An 18,044-nucleotide genomic window follows, 5' to 3' on the forward strand; every position below is an offset into this window, starting at 1 on the left:
AATCTTATTGATTTCACTTTCTGAATGTATCTGACATTTAATCCTTACTTTCCAATCTGTTCTCTTAGGTCAGGCCCTCATCTTCAGTCCCTTAGATGAATGCAGCAGACCTCTAAACCAGTTTTTTCTATTCTTGCTCCCTCACTCCATCTTTACACCAACATCAATGTGATCTCTCTAAAAATATCTTGTTATTCCCCAACTGAATGTTTTCTATGATTTCTTACTGTCCATAGAATAAAGTTGAAGCTCTTTCACTGTAACAGAAGATATTCCATGGACAGACCCAAATTAACGGGTGTGACCTCTACTCATTTTTTATGCAGTTATTGCCATGTAGGGATATGTGCCCAGTGTTGCTAGGTGTTCAGGTTTTTCAAGAGATTCAGATTTTTATACACAGTCTTCTAATTTTAAAATGTTCCCTCAATTAAAAAACAACAATAATAGTGTTAAGGCCAAATAAAATGTTTCTGCTGGATGGATCTGTCCCAAGGCCTCCATATTGTTCTGACTAGATCCCTAAGGAAGCTGGATTATCAGGGCAGGGAAAGGGTTGATGGATGTAGAGGACTTAAAGTAGCAGAGAAAAATGCCCTGACTCTGGGAGCAGCTTCCTGGAAACTGGGAAGAGAATGAATTTGGGGAGGGGCTTTTCTCTAGCTCATTACGTCTTGTACCTTGTTGGCACTAGAGGTGAAATACTCTGGTGATGACCCAGACTGATATGGAACCTGTTTGTATGTGTACCTCTAGTGGGTGGATATTGGGTTTTGTGATGTTGTGATTGTGTCAGATCCTGCTAGCCCAAAGTTAGGAGAAGGAACTAAAACAAGCTTTCTTGCTTTGTTGCTTGGGGGCTCAGAGCAGTTCATTTAGAAAAATAAGATATGACGTTGCTTGTACCTTGAATTTTGAGAACTGGTTCATACCTGCCACGCACTTTATAGATATCTGGAAATTTTGGCCAAGAGTATCTAAATAATGACAATCTTAGTGTTAAACTGAGCCAGTATCTTTGGAAAAGAAGATCTGCTAAGAGACAATGAAAAAAATGTGCTGCATTCCAAAGCTATATAAATGGTTTGGGGATTATCTTTATCACTTTTTAAATGGTATAAATGAGCTGTTAGGGCCATAGCACCCTTAAAGGAGGGGTTACATTTTAATTTTTGCATCAATGCCAGCAACTCCGACATAAACTCCAGCCTGCACCCTCATGTTTCTTTCTTTCTTTTTTCTCCTTTCTTTCTTTCTTTCTTTCTTTCTTTCTTTCTTTCTTTCTTTCTTTCTTTCTTTCTTTTCTTTCTTCTTTCTTTCTTTTCTCTTTCTTTCTCTCTTCTTCTTTCATTCTTCATTTTCTTTTTTTCTTTGTTTATAAGAGAGAAAGAGCATGGGGCCCCTAGAAGGCTCAGTTGCTTAAGTGTCTGCCTTTTGCTCAGGTCATGATCCCAGGATCCTGGGATTGAGCCCCTGCATCGCACTCCCTGCTAAACTGGGAGCCTGCTTCTCTCTCTCCCTCTTCCTGCCACTCTGCCTACTTGTGCTCTTTGTCTCTCTCTGTCAAACAAATAAAATCTTTAAAAAGAAAAAAGAGAGAGAGAGGGCATGCACATGACAGGTTGGGGGAGGGCAGAGGGAATTTATTAAGAGGGAATTTGAAGACACAGAGTCAGTTCCACTGAGTCACTGCTTCTATACACAGCATTTTGACTCAGACACAAATAAAAGGACTAACTTAACTGTGATTTTCTGGCCATGCAAAAACCATAGTCAAATGAATGTTTTCCCTGGTTACTAAAACCAGCACGAGTGGGCCAGAGCCTTAGAGAAGACAGAAAATGATATTCTTTAACATTGCTTTCTCTTCTAGCCTTAAAGAGGTTCAAGGAAATGAGGAGAACAAAGGACAAAGGCATACCAGTCCCTGCCATCATTCCTCATCTTCTATTTTTCTCTCTAGTTTGGCCCGGGTTCCATTACTTTCTTTTGTGTGCCCTCTTTTGTATGAAAAAAAAATGTGAGTATAAATTTGCATAATTCTTTTCTAGGGTATGTATTTTTAAAGATTTATTTATTTACAAGAGAGAGTACATGGGTGTGTAGGCACATTCGAGTGGGGGAAGGGGCAGAGGAAGAGAATCTCAAACCAACTCCTGCTGAGTGCAGAGGTTGTTGTGGGACTGGGGGACTGGATCTCACCACACCGAGATCATGACTTGAGCAGAAACCAAGAGTCGGGCACTTAACCAAATGAGCCACCCCGATGTTCCCTAGGATAATTTTCAGGATCAAAGATATAGCCGTTTCATCTTAAAGCTATGGCTACTACCTGACTTTATTTACCCTTCAATTTATTACAAATCCTTTGAGTTTGCAATTGGATAGACTCGAGCATCATTTGATCAATTCTGCTTTATTTGAAGCATGGATATCTTCATGCCTCTTCAAATATCTTCACTTCTTATTCTCTCCTTTATCAGAAGTTGCAAATCAAGACCACAGTTTGATATATCAAAGGTGTATATTTTATAAACAATAAATGTTGGTTGAATGAAGATCAGTTTAAAATTTTGTTAATCTAGGAAAAAGATTTTGAGATTATTTGGAAAGAGGTGGGTAGAGAGAAGGAAGGCTATGTATGTTTATCACTATTTATCACTATTAGCAGGTAGCATATATGAACATCAGAATAATAAGAATTTGATAACAGATAAAAATAGTGTGTAAACCAAGAAATGTTTAAGTCCTTACTTCTCAGTTTAGGAGGTTTTACCAAAGCCTTGTCTGCTGAACTGTTCATCTTTGCTGGGGGGATTTTCGTGGTTGAATACTTCATTTTAGCCTTTGTTGTTGAAGCTTCTGTGGATTAAAATGTAATATTAGTTCAATTGCCTCAATTTGAAAATAAACAGAAACAACTGTGACTAACTCAGAATAACATTAATAACATAGCCACATAAAGAAAATAATTATTTCAGTAAAATTTGAATATAGTTTTCTGAAAGTATATCCATATTAGAATACATTCAGAGGACAAAAAGAACTACAAGGAATTCTTAAACTTCACTTAGTGGGCTTATTGTTCGTAGTATTGTTGATATTGGGATTCTGAATGTTTTTGCTATACTATAGGATAGAGCAAATAAGTAGATGTATTGATATTATAAAATTTTTACTGCAGGATACAAATACAAAATATAAGAAGTCAAGGGAAAATCTCTGTAATGTTAAATCTGAATCAGCAATATTAGTGTGCCCATATCTTAGTTTCTAAATACTTTTTCCACTAAAGGGAACCAGGACTTGCTAGGTCTGGGCTCAGAATGTAGAAGTAAATATGGAATATTCAGTTATGCCAGAAAGTAGTCATTCAAAAATGTGTGAGTTTGTGTCCAAAGGACACAGGAGCTCCCTTAGAGGGTTTCTCACTGGCCAAATTTGGCACAATTTGAGTATCAGAAAGAATAATGATAGTAACTCACTATAAAGTATTTATTGCAAAAAGAAACCCACTAGTCCATAGCATTCCTCAAGAATGAATAAACAAGGGATTTATTCATTACAGAAGGAATGATAGAATCAGAAAAATAAGTCTTGTACACCCCAATGTAATATTTGATTCAAGCAAGGATCATCAGTCAATGTTGTGCCTTGAGTATAAAGCTGGGTCAGGGTACCTTACTGTAAGAATATTGCATTTTCTATTATAAATTGTAGGAAGCCCCATATTAATTCAGTAGGGTACCACTGCCTGGCCTCATCATCAAGGTAAGGTAGTGGTGCTTTGAATTGTGGAGGGAACAGGACTTCTCCAGTCTTAATTCTCCTTTACATTGCTTGAAATTCTAATAGTTACTTCTACTTGGATTAAGCATTGCCTTTTTTTCCCTAGATTAAAAAAAATATATTCAGTTTATCCCAGGAGTGGTTGCTATTTAAATCTTTTACAAACTTTAAATGAATCAGCTTTTCTAGAAGGATAAGGGACATTAGAGGACTCCTTGGAAGATAAACTTCATGCAACTTTAATTTTTTTCTGAACAACCTTGAATAGATTGAAATTAAAAATTGTCTTGTTTAGATGGAACTAGAATCTTACATGCAACCATCCTATTTATAACTGGCTTTATGAACAAAAATCTTCAATGGAGAATATTTAGAAGCAGAGAACCTTAGATATCATTTTGTCTGAGCCCATAAATCTATGAATGATTAGGCTAAGACTGAAAGATAATGTGCCTTACCCAGGATCACAAAAGCAATACTGGGACCAGAATCTAGTCTGATTTCCATCTTTAAGCTAGAGCTTCCACACAATGTCTTCTATTTCCCTCCTCCAAATGTAGGAAGCAAATAATCAGAACCTGGAATTTAACTTCAAATGCTTGGTCAGTTGTCCAACCTCTTCAGAAATAGTAAATTTCTAAATATGGTAGTTAATTGGTAATCATAATGTAGAAGAGTGCAGTTAGGTAATCTTACTGTAGTTAAATTTTAAGTTTTACAGAAAATAGTTCAAATAATACCCTGCCCTCAGTGGGTATGCAGCTAACACTTTACTGATAACATGAACATTGTAATGCTGGATTGGTTTTTTTTGTTTGTTTGTTTGCTTGTTTTCTTTTTTATCCAAGGATCCTTACGTCCTACAGAGAAGTTCTCCTGGATGGACATTTCAAAAAAAAAAAACAAAAAACAAAAACAAAACCCGCAACATGGGGATCCTTGGGTGACTCAGCGGTTTGGCGCCTGCCTTTGGCCCAGGGCGCGATCCTGGAGTCCCGATGAGTCCTGCGTCGGCCTCCCTGCATGGAGCCTGCTTCTCCCTCTGCCTATGTCTCTGCCTCTCTCTCTGTTTCTATGTCCATCATGAATAAATAAATAAAATCTTTAAAAAACAAAACAAAACAATCAACTTCTAAAAATAAAAAATTAAAAAAATTAAAAACCCGCAACAAACTGTTGCATTTTCAAATAAATCTGGGAAATGTTTCTATCTATATTCCACCTCTTGTGAAGTCAGAACCACATTAGCATAGTAAAGATGTTGATGATTCATGGTACTTTTGTTTAACTAATTATTTTTGGTAATTATTTGATCTTGTAACTTCTCCCTCTACCTCTATGAACACCCCAGTTAACATGGACTATCTATTAACATAGACTAATTTGAGATAACACACGTGGGGATCTCTGCTCTAAACCAAATTAGCTTTCTGATTTGAGCAATATAGATAAGAAATGAATACATTTACAATGGAATGACTGACAGAGAAAATCAGATGCTTTTAAAGAATTGAATGATGAGTCAAAAAGCATAGTGAGGAAATAAGTATTTTCAAACCCTATTCTAAAAACAAAACATTTTCTTTAAACCTACAAATCTTTTACTTTAAAAAAGATTTTTAAATTGTTTTCACTATTTTTTCAGACTTAAAATTTACTCTTTACTCTCCTATTTTTAAGTCAGAGATATTTCAGAATAAATAGCAATATAAAAACCACTTGTTCTTTCACGCTGCTTTTCCCAGTTACAGGCAAGTATTCTTGCACACTGGTTATGATAACTTACCTTAATTATAAACATGAGGGGCTGGTCTCAAATAGTGAAGTTTCTTGTCATCAGCATTTGATAATATTTGATGCTATATTCCAACTCTACTTATATATATGCGCTTGGATTAAGCAACATTGGGTGGCAGTGTTTGATGAATGAGGCAATGCAAATAGTGCTAGTTGAATGGGTTAGAATGAGTGGGAGTATATCTTATTTCCACAGCCAAATACTAAACAGACCTATTAGATTATTTTAACTGCAACACTTTCAATGAGTTATACTCAGTTAATCATTAATTTTTATGAAGCCTCTATGACATGGACTCTAGGTACTGTTTATTGCTTTAATGTAGAGCATGCAAGGGCACAGACTTTCATTACCTTTTTCTTTTCTTTTGGGAAGTCGAAAACTTTAGGTAATTTTTTTCTGATTATAAAAATGATGATGTACATTCAGAAAATGGATAAATGATAGGAAAGCAGATATGCTATATTTCCTGACATTCTTTTTCCAATACAGAAATACTATGCATACCAATTTTTTTCACAAAAGAAGAGAATCTACTGCAAGTATTATTTTGTAAGCTGCTTTTTTGATTTTCCAATTAATGTCAGAAACATTCTTATACAGGAAACATTATAACTAACATTCAATCATATAAGTATACCATAACCAATCTTTTATTGATTAACACTTTGGCTGTTTCTGTTTTGTTTTTTAAAGATTATTTATTTATTTATTCATGACAGACAGAGAGAGAGAGAGGCAGAGGGAGAAGCAGACTCCAAGCAGGGAGTCCGATGCGGCACTGGATCCCAAGTCTCCAGGATCACACCCTGGGCTGAAGGCAGCGCTAAACCGCTGGGCCACCAGGGCTGCCCTGTTTTGTTTTTTTCCTTTCTTTTCTTCTTTCCTAATATCACCAATGTTGCAACTGACATCTGTGTGTGTGTGTGTGTGTGTGTGTGTGTGTTGTGATTCTTGGTAAACTTTTGTATTTTCATTAGTAGTACAAATTCCTAGTAGTAAGATTGCTGAATCAAAGGCTTTGTGCAGGGGATCCCTGGGTGGCTCACAGGTTTGGCGCCTGCCTTTGGCCCAGGGCTCGATCCTGGAGTCCTGGGATCGAGTCCCACGTCAGGCTCCCGGTATGGAGCCTGCTTCTCCCTCCTCCTGTGTCTCTGCCTCTCTCTCTCTCTCTCTCTCTCTGTCTGTCTATCATAAATAAATAAGTAAATATTTAAAAAAAAAACCAAAGGCTTTGTGCATCTTATATGCTGATATTACCCCTCTGAATTTCTAAAATTTGTACTGGTTTATAATTTTTTCAATGATCCAGGTGAATGCTCTTTTTACCATTGCCTTAGCAGTAGTGCATCTTCAAAATGTTTGCCTTTCTAGTGGAATTTAAGAAACAAAACAAATGAACAAAGGGGGAAAGAAAAGAGAAAGGCAAACCAAGAAACACAGTCTATAGTTAACTATAGAGGACAAACTGATGGTTACCAAAGGGAGATAGGTAGGGAATGGGTTAAATAGGTGTGGGGATTAAGGAGGCCACTTGTCATGATGAAAACAAAGTGATATATGGAAATGTTGAATCACTATATTGTACACCTGAAACTAATATTACACTGTATGTTAACTAATTGGACTTTAAATAAAAACTTTTAAAAACTTGCCTTCCTAAAGAGTAAAAAATATCTCATGGTTTTGAATTTTATTTATTTAGTGAAATTAAGCATCTTTTTAAAAATGTATTTGTTATCAATTTCTGTAAATTATTGATTTATATGAATTCTTTGTAACTTAAGAAATGAAACCCTGTGACATGTGTTGAAAAATTTTCCCCAGCACCATTTATCTTTAGACTGTTAATAGCATTTTTTTTGCCATACATAAATTTTCAAATTTCATGTGGTCAAATTTAACTATTGTTTTAATTATATGGTCTCATTCATTTGGGGAATATAAAAAATAGTGAAAGGGAGTAGAGGGGAAGGGAGAGAAAATGAGTGGGAAATGTCAGAGAGGGTAACAGAACATGAGAGACTCCTAACTCTGGGAAATGAACAAGGGGTGGTGGAAGGAAGGGTGGGCGGGGGTTGGGGTGACTGGGTGATGGGCACTGGGGGGGGGCACTTGATGGGATGAGCACTGGGTGTTATGCTCTATGTTGGCAAATTGAACTCCAATAAAAAGAAATTAAAAAGAATATTGTTTTAGAATTTCTGGATTTTGTGTCCTGCTTCAAAAGACCTCCACTCCTCTAAAATAAAAATAAATTTATCACACCGTTTTCTAAAATTGTATTGTCTACTACTTAATACCTAAATCTCTGGTCCACTATTATTTTTAGTATAAAGAATAGGATTTTTTCCCCTCCAGTGCTTATCTCAACCACACATGTAATCCAATTTAGACAAAGTGAAGTTTCATAATGAGTTTTATTGAGACTAGCATGTAAAGGGCTGTGAATGCAGCAATAAGGAGTTCAAATTTTATCCTCTAGCCAACAGGAATCTTTTAAAAGTTTTTTAAGCTAGTGAGAAGTATTATACAAATGTGTTTTATGAATGTAATTTTATGGTTGTGTGAAAGACCATCTGAAATAATGAAAGAAGAGAAAGACAGGAAACAAAGCCAGTCAGGAGGCCAATTAAAATAGTCCAGGCAAAAAGCAGTGAGGACAGGGCCAGGACAATGTTAGTGAAGCCAATAAGGAAGGGATGAAGGTGATGAGTGCTGCAGTCATTGTATAGAGTCCTTGAATATTAGAGTCAGAAAGAGCCCCAGAGATCCCTCTTCCAGCTCCACTAAGTCACTCAGCTCCTTGGTGGCTAAATCAGGATTTTAATGCAAGTTTCACTCTCAGTTCAGGATTGCATCCATCACAAAGCCTCCACAGCTCTTCTTGGATGTGTTTGTATCAGTTCTGGACTGGGGAAGTGAGGAGGTGAATGGAAGTAAAGGGGGATATCAGTGGTTCAGCATAGGAAACTCAAGAGCCCATTGTCAGGCACAGGTAATGAATCTGATGTGGGATAGACAGAGTTTGAGATACTTGAGGAACAAATATGGAAATTTTAGCACTTAGCTGGAATTAGGTTGTGGGTGGGTGGGTGAGGCCAGAGTTAGCCATGTGGATTTGCTACATGGGTATTGCATTTGTTACAGCATGAGAGTTGATGATGTAGGAACAAATGAGATTGTCTCAGCTAGGTGTGGAAGAGGAAGAACAGGCTATGTCTAGATGGAACTACAGGGAATCTTACATTTAAGGGGTAAGAGAAGATAAGGAAGTAGCAAAGAAAACCAGAAAGAGAACCAGAAAAAAGAAGAGGTCATATATTATTAAAGCTAAGAGAGAAAATCATCTCAAGAAGGAACATTTGATGATGAGCACTACAGAGACCCAGCTGGAGATTAGAGACCTTGGAGAGAGTCCATTAAGCATGGGACTCTCCAAGAAACTGCTGTGGATTGCACAATGTGGAGGAGAAACTGAGACTTTTTAATGAAAAGGAAACAAAGAGAAAATGGTATCTTGAAAGAGTGGCGTGGAGAAGGGAAAATGCTGCTGACTAGTTAGTCTTGGGAAGTTACTCAATATTTCTAAGTTCTCAGTTTCATTATCATAATTTGAACTCAGTGGCTCATTTCAAGAATTATGCAAGAAGGTATGTTTTAAGCAGTTGGCATAGTAGCTGGTACATAGTGGGAACTGAATACATGCTATTATGATATTATTGTTTTTTTGTTTTTTTTTATTGGGATGTGGGACTCTTGGGCTTGTTTCAATGTAGAGATAAAAGGAGAATGAAAAAAGAAAAGAAAAGGAAAAAACTGATATAATAAAGTCTCAGAGGAGACAGAGAGGGGGAAAGAATATTAGTGGAGGGGTGACTTTGAAAAGGAAGATGCATACTTTTTCTGTAGTAGAGGAGGAAAAGCAAGAGAATGGGAGAGATGTGAAATATTAAGCTACACAAACTTGATAGTTTTGTAAAAATGGCCTGAATCTTCATAAAGTAGGTTGTGAGAATTACAGAAATTAAGAGAAATAAGCATGAGTTTTAATTTTTGAGGGTAAATATTTGCTTGAAGAATACAAAAAGAACTTACTGAGGAATGAGGAACAAGTGTTCACAGATATCGAGTTTCAGCTTTAGAAGACGAAAAAATGTTTTAGACATGGATTGTGGTAATGGCTACTCACCAATATGAATGTACTTCATGCCACTGCACTATATACATAAAAATAGTTAAAAAGATAAGTTTTACCAGAATTTAAAAAATGATTTTAAAAAGGATACAAAAACGGGAGTGGGAGAAGTAGGAAGATGAGGTTGTTTGTACACCAAGGAATTCCAGTGTTCCCGATCTTGGAGTTAGAAAAGTTCTGATGATAATGGCTGTCAGGATGAGGTTTTGTGGGTGAACTTTGGAAGAGTATTAAAAAGTCTTCAAAGCAAGCACTGGAGTCACCAATAGTGACATCAGCTAAGGCAATATCAAACAGAAAAGGACATCAGGGTCCCTATGTATGTAAAGAAATTAAGATACGTAGTTAGACCCAGTAGAAAATGAGAAATGTGCCACTTCTCTGTTAGCCCTGGGAGATGGGCACACAAGTGGAGTAGATTTTGATAATAGTGGTGTTGCCAGTGGAAGGCCACATTTTAGATAATAAAAGGAAATAGAAGAAGCTTTTTAAGAAAAAAGGATGGAGAAGACATTCCAGATGAAATGATACACATTAAAATTAAAAAAAGAAACCCAAACAACTTGAAAGAAGATTTTAATCTAACAAGAAATAACATAGAAATACATAGAAATTCATTAGTTGGTGATTCCCATCTGAGCAACAACAATAGAAAATGTATGAAGGGTAGTCATTTCCAAAGTTGCAATGTGTGTGTTTGTTTGCCTGGAGAAGGTTTCCAGAAATTTATACTCAACAAATATCTAGTGCCCATAACTTGTCAGGGACCATGTAGTCCAACAGCATTAGCCCATGGGACATTGCATGAAAATTTTCATTTCACTTTGTCTTATTATCTACATCTGATCAACTGAAGTCATTTATTAAATCACTAAACACCTTTCATATGTCAGGCAATGCCCTTTGATTTTAAAATACCAATATACTTTATCATGTTAAACCTATTGGTCTTTCTTTCTTTGTTGTGAATTTTGCTTTTAAAATAAATTCATTTCATTCGATTTCCTGTGAGGAGGCTTGTTGTTAACCTGCAGAGTTTATAAGAAATTTTATTAAAAATACATGTTAATTATGGAAAATTTGGATTATAAAATATAAAACTCAACCTTTGATGCCCTGGAAAGTAATTAAATGCTTTGCAAAGAAAGATACCTAGTAATCATTGTAGGGAAATTCTGCCCTCCTAAGATCCCAAGGTCCCAAATGATGCTGAATTTGTATCTATCTGTACTACAGCACAGAGTGCTCCCTACTAATGGTCAGAGTAATAACTCAAACACTTGTCTAGTGCTAGGCTAGATGCTGGGGGTATGGTAGTGAACAAAACAAACTTTTTCCTGCCCTCCCAGAGTTTACTTTCTTTTGGGGAGAGAGATATTGAGCAAATAATCATATAAATAAATCATTTGTAAACAGTGATAAATAAGAACTAGGCTGGTAAAAAAGATAAAGAGTAGTACTAAAGTAGTGTGGTCACAGAAGGTGACATTTATGCTGTACTCCTAAGGGTGTAAAGAATGAAGGGAGGGACAGAGGGTGCCCTCTGGGCAGAGAAAACCCCAGGGCCAAGGGTCCTGACAGAACTTGTAGTATTTAGGATGCTGGTCAAGCTAGTGTGGCTGGAACGCAGTGGACAATGAGGATAGTATAATGTAAAGGGTTTGGTGATGAAAGGGGACAGAAGCCAGGTAAGGCTAAGCCCTGGAGGCCAGGAGAAGGAGCTTGGATTTTACTCAAAATGTAGTGGGAAGCCAAGGAAGGGTTTTAAGTAATAGGAGATGTGACTTGGTTTTTGTTTTTAAAAGAGCACTCTGGCTACCATATGAAAAACAGATAGAGGACAGTTAGAGGGAAGGAATGAAGTCAGCAAGGATTCTGCATTAGTTCAAGCTCTTAATTATGGTGATGGGCCTCTTCTGTGAGCCAGGTGCTTTACATATATTATCTCTAATTGTCACCATGACTCTGGTCTTTGAGTATGATTGCTTTCATTTTAAAAATAAGGAAATAGAGATTGAAAGATTAAAAAATGTCTTAGTAAGTACCAAAGCTAGGATCTGAACTCAAGTCCATCTGGTTCTTTCTTTTATTCCATGGGACCCATTGGTAGAATGAGGCATAATTAACATCACCTTATGAAGCTTGCATGCTCTTGCATGGGCAGAGGACCTATGAAGGTATTGTGTAATTATGCAAACCCATTGTTGGGTACTAGAAAATTACTGGAAGAAGACAGTGTCCCAAAACTTGTCCTGGCTGGTAGGAGGGAGAGGAAATGGGCAGTATGACTAAGCTTGGCAACACTGTATGACATCATGTTGGGATACTTTATAGAGGAGGAGGAGAAAGAGGGTGAGATGAGAGAGTAATCACATTATCCTCTGTTCCCTTGGGTACACTGGTTTCACTTCTTTCTTGAGGGAGATCAGAAAAAGTGATATGGAAGAAGGAGAGGTTGAAGTTTGAGGAACCGTGAGATAGCATTGCCTTTCCTCAAACTGAATCACTTCCTGTCTCTGAGGCTCTGCCATTCTGAAAGTTTCTACATGCTCCTCATCCAGACCCAGAAGACAACATTGTCCCAAAGAGGAAGCAATTTAGCAAATCAATGTATAACTCAAGCCAAACCACTATGAGAGGAGGGTAGAGATGTTATGTTTTTAGGAAAACTTTTTTTTTTGTTCTTCACTTAGCATTTGTGAAGTACTTCTATGCCTTCCCACAGTTTTTCTGGATGTAGTCTTACTCCATCATTTTTATTCACTAGCACTACCTGTTCCTTCAATTTTTCTAACATCACACAACACCCCCCATTCCCCGCTGTACATTTTACACCCACTGGACTTCTTACTGTTCCACAATTCACCACACACTTACATACCTCCATGCTTTTGCTCAAACTTCCCTCTTGCTAGAGATGCCTCTTCCTCTTTGTCTGGGAAACTTCTATTTAACCCTTAGAGCCCAATTCAAATGCCTTTGTCTCCCTAATCACCCACAGTCAAGCAAAATTTATTGCTTCCTTTCTTACTTGCTTATCACATCAAACTATATTCAATTTCCTAACTCCTCAGCTAGACTGCTAGCTCCTCGGGAACAAGGGTTGTACCTTAGTCATCTTTGTTTCCCAAGCAATTATCAATAGCAGTCACCCAGGAAATACTGGGTACTTTGGATCTGTCCTTGCAAAAACCCTACATACTACGTAAAGAAGTACTATACACTGAACAGATGTGGAGACCTTGTTCAAGTCCCAAAGATCTACTGACTGGTGGAGCTGGAACTGTGGATTGAGCAGTGTGGGATTGGTACTACTACATTTTGGCCTACAAAGATGACAGTTTTATATGACTCACCCTAATAGAACTCAGGTCTTCTCATTCCTGGGTCAATGTTCTTTCTAAATCATTTAAGGAAGCTGACTTTCTGTTTGACCTAAAGCCCTGTGGTTTTAGTGTGACCAAACATTTCAAATCATTCATCTGAGTGTGTTGTTTTATTCCCCTCTGGTGCCCCTCCCCATGTCTCACATACTTTGGAGACCTAACTATGTGTTGAACAAAATCTTTAATGATTTTTGAAGAAGAGGTAGAATGACCTTCATTCTCAAGCTTAGACTTAAGATTTGCTCCTGCCCTGCAGGGCTCTTCAGCTCCTTAGGTCTTAGTTTCCTCATCTCAAAAATGAAGAAGGTGCATGAAAGCCAGGATCTTCTTATCCCTTTGACTCTTTCTTGTGCTCCTATACAGGCTCCCACTCTAGTCCCTTTCTTTCCCTTTCCCTGGGTTACTTCTTCAATAACAGTAGCTGTGCCAGCCCCATGCTCCCCAAAAGATGTCATTCTCAGAAAAATGCACAAGTTCTGCCTCAGCCCTGTGCCTTCTTCCTCTTGTTTTGCACTTCACAATGATAGGATGATAGAGTTAGACAAGGGAAGAATTAAGTAACCTGGAGCCATATCTCAGGCAGAGACAGATTAGAAATCCAGGTGAGCCACGGACTTGGCTACATTCTGTCTTAGGGCAAAACTGCAGAGAGAAAGTCTATAGCGTAGTTTTTTCTTTTCTTTTTAATGGATTTGGGAAACTCTTAAGTGTTTGAGGAAAGCAATATATGGGAAAGAAGCAACATGGAACAAATAGGTCTTTGGTTTTGGTTTAATTCTGAAGTTTAAAGTTGAGATCATTTTCTTTTACTAACAAAATTTTTTTAAGTAAAATTAGACAAGTAATACACAAATTATGGATTTTGTAAAAATTCAGTGGAACATAAAAAATTCAATAGGAGTATGCAGAGTTAAAAGAAAAGTTCTAAGGAGTATGTAGAGTTAAAATAAAAGTTCTTATGAGAGACTCTTAACTCTGGGAAACGAACTAGGGGTGGTAGAAAGGGAGGTGGGTGGGAGGTGGGGGTGATTGAGTGACAGGCACTGAGGGGGGCACTTGATGGGATGAGCACTGGGTGTTATTCTATATGTTGGCAAATTGAACACCAATAAAAAATTTATAAAAAAAATAAAAGTTCTTCTGTGTTTTTAAAAAGTTTACCCTTATATAATATTTACTGTGTGCCAACTACTGTACCAAGTGCTTTATATATTTAAATCACTCAATCATGAGAGCAATTTTGTCAGGGAGGTACTATTATTTTCCCCATTTTATAGGTGAGAAAACTGGAGCGAAGAAAGATCAAATAATTTGCCCAAGATTCCATGGCTAAAACCTGAAGCAAACGTTTTCAGAATTCATAAGGTGCTCTAGAAAAGGGTCAAGGAATCCAAACCTCTTGGGTTTCAGATATTCCTGCCTATACTCCACACCCAGAGCAGAAACTCCTTATCCATAGTTGGTTTCTGCTTAAAGTTTACTTGATCAAAACGGTTTTGCTACAAGAAAACAAATTAAAGTTTTGATAATCTGGCATAAATCCCTGCCACCTGGATTATTTAACCCTATAAAGAGAGAATGAGATTAAAGCCAGTTCATTGACGGTGGTCATCATTGGTGGTCTAGTTGGTGAGTAGATTTAGCAGCATCATAAGAAAAAATCATCACAGTTTAAGGTTGGAAGAGGGAAGTTTCAAAAACTTTTTTAGAAGTGTAAAGTTTGTCTGAAAAAGTATTATTGCAGAGAACCCCAAGAGATTTTTAAAAATCAATCAATTAAAAAATCTTAAAAAAATAAAAATAAGTAATTTATTTATTAATAAATCTGGCTTATATGTTTAAATTTTAATATTTGCCCATTATAAAGTTAATCAGAGACTTTGTTTTCATTATAATGATGGATTAGTTACTATGACCAATCCTCCTGCCAAAAACAATCAATATTCTGAAAGAAATATGCAAAAATATCTTTTCAAACTCATTGTTGAACTGGAATGAAAGTAAAGAATGTATAGTATTCAAAATACTGGGAGGCAAGAAACCCTGGCTTTTTCCTAAAGTTGTCTGCTACATCCTGGAGACAGGGTAGACAACTACATGAAGTGCAGGGCCCAGGAGATAAAGCCCAGGATATGCCTAACATGGGGATTCTAATAATGCATGGCCTAAGCCTGAACACCCAAAGGGCTGCTCTTGCAGTGTAAGGGTGATTGAGATAAATAACCTCACTTGGCAGAAGGGGACCACTAGGAAGCGTGTTTGACTTAACTTTGGCAATAGATAGAAAGTAAACCATTCTTCTGAGGATTTCTCTCCTCCTGAGAAGTCAGCCCCCATAAGGGTTTGCAGTATGAAATCACACTATCTGTGTGTTTCCAAAAGTCTGAAATAGAGAATTAAATAAAAAATAGCTTTAGGTTGGTAGTGTCTCAAGAAAAATGGGAAAGGCAAACACAAATCTTATCTTGATGAACTCGGCTATTGCCCAAGCTGCAAAGTATTTATTCATTTACAGAAAAATTTCCAGGGCAAATGAGTAATTTGCAATCAAAATTTATAAAACAAACAAGAACACTAGGCACCATGGTGAGAGCCACAGTAAGAACAGAAGGCAGGACCCAACTTGTAAAGTTGGTTAGAACTATCAGAAATGATATATAAAACAACTGATTTTAATATCTTTAGATAGAGTTCTAACACTATTGAAAACAGGAACAGAAAAAAATAGATTTAAGGAAGATCCAAATAGAATCTCTAAAAATAAAAAAAATTTAATATTGAAATTAAAACTTCATTAAACAGCAGATTAAATAGCAACTGAACTTGATGAAGAGTCAGTCAACTAGAAAATATATTTGAAGATTTTCTTTGGGAAAAAAAAGATATTCTTTGGATTACAATTCAAAGATACATAGAGATGGAAAAGGGGGTGAGAAACTTGGAGGATAGATAATGTGTATCTATTTGGAATTTTAGAAGGAGATGACAAAATAGAGAAGGGAAATATTTGAAGGTATAAAGGCTGAGAACTTCCAAAATTATTGAAGGACTCCAATCTTCAGATCTAAGAATCCCAAGCAAGTTTAAAAAAATTAAAGAAATCCATATTTTGATATATTAATTATGAACCTGCAGAACATTTTAAAAAGAGAGAAAGTTGTATTGTCAGTCATTGAGGAAAATTAAGCTACTGGGATGAGGAAAAAATTTTTTTGATTTAGTTTATGGATACATAGGAAGTCTTAGAGTAGCCCCTAGATCTGTGAAATTAACATTAGGTATTTTTGGAACCATTAAGAGCAGATCTTTACTCAAAGTCACATAGCTAGTGAATGGGTACATGTGGAGTCAGGACGAGAACTCTGGTCTCCCAGCTCACAAGGTGGTAGCTGTCACTGCTCTTTCCTCTCTACCCTTCTGCTGTTTACAATACTAAACAATAGCAAAGAAAAACAAAGTGTGAAGAAAGTACAGAGAACAGTTTCAGTTTATCAGGGAATTTTTTGGCACTGTCCTTATGTTTCATGTATGGGATTTAATAACTGTTTTAATACATTCTTACACAGTACCGTGTCCCATCTCTAGGAACCAGTGAAGCTGCTCAGTTTTCAGGTGGGGGTAAGGAGATGAAGCTTTGTTTCCTTTAAGCTTATAATATAATGTGAGGGTAGAATGAGAAAGATTTTAGAAGATGTAATTAAAGCAGAGTTACAGAAAATAGTTCTGACACAGCATTCTGTAGAAGGTGGCAGAACAAGTGGGAATAGATGCAAAAATCTCAATCTGGAGAAAGGCTTTGGCTGAGAAATACACACAGAGAAAGCAGGTGCCAAGCCACAGTATGTATATATACCTGAGTCACTGAGTCATGAATCAGCACCCAAAGCTGGAGATGAAGTTCAATCTGTTTTGATTCAGTTCACTGCTTTAGACCTGACTTGTTTTGCTTTCTAAAAACTTTATTTATGCTTAGATCCACAAAGAAAGATAACTTGAAAGGGTTGGTCCCAAGATAAATGTATATATCATTTGTATATATTTTAAAATCTATCATCTCTGTTCATGAAAAGATAGTAATTGCATCTATGTATATGTATGTATGGAAGAATTATTCCTGAGTCTTGCCTAATTCTCTACCAATATATACCAACATGTGTAAGAACATCTGGAATTGGCAACAACATAAGTAGATTCCTTAACTAAGAATAAAACTTGCACATTACTGTTAATTTTGATTCTGGGGATAGTGCCCAGACTCCAAAGCCTAAAGTACCTTAATATTTGCATAATTTGAGAGCCTAACAAGTATACAGTTCTTTGTGCAGTATCTTAAATTGTATCAGATGACTTGCTGTTTTTTAAGAGAAATCATGAGATTTTTTAGACAGGCATATTTACATTTTTGAAGCTCATCTTCAGAGTAGAATGTAATATATATCTTTAAATTGGCTCATTTTTAAGGAGGCAGACTTGGGTATGGTACATTTTTCAACCACATAAAGCATTGATGAGAAATTTATTCCAGATGCCACCAATATATATTTAAAGCCAAGGAAAGTATACCTAACTTCAATTTCCAGTGCATAGGGATGCCATTTAGATACTTCTGGAATTGATCCTGGGAGCTAGTAGGCTTTGGAAAACTAAGGAATAACGAGAGGAACTTCTAAAAAGATGAGCCAAATATTTATGGAAATGGGGAAAGAGGAGTTCTAATCTCTAAAATTTAGAAGCAAGAGAGGGCAGCCTTAAGCAGTAGCTGAGGTAACAAAACATTGCATTGGTGGAAGATAAATGTAGCAGACCTCCTTTAAAAATAAAAACATTACAAAAAAAGTTTTCTCTTTAAGAGCAAAAACCAACTACTGGTTAG

The 18,044-nt window shown here is 36.6% G+C and overlaps 1 protein-coding gene across 2 annotated transcripts in view; it reads right to left on the reverse strand.

Moving 5' to 3' along the window:
* Positions 1 to 18,044, reverse strand: part of IL33 (interleukin 33) — a 38,738-nt gene that overhangs the window by 12,661 nt on the left and 8,033 nt on the right. Inside the window, exon 2 of one of the 2 annotated variants that reach the window (XM_055302803.1) lies at positions 2,755 to 2,862. In XM_055302803.1, the coding sequence (XP_055158778.1) occupies positions 2,755 to 2,839 (85 nt within the window). In that variant the 5' untranslated portion in view covers positions 2,840 to 2,862. The remainder of the gene's footprint in view (positions 1 to 2,754; positions 2,863 to 18,044) is intronic. The other variant, XM_055302804.1, reaches the window with a different exon arrangement.

The sequence above is a fragment of the Nyctereutes procyonoides genome, unplaced genomic scaffold, assembly GCF_905146905.1.
Source record: "Nyctereutes procyonoides isolate TBG_1078 unplaced genomic scaffold, NYPRO_anot_genome, whole genome shotgun sequence".
Lineage (NCBI taxonomy): Eukaryota > Metazoa > Chordata > Mammalia > Carnivora > Canidae > Nyctereutes > Nyctereutes procyonoides.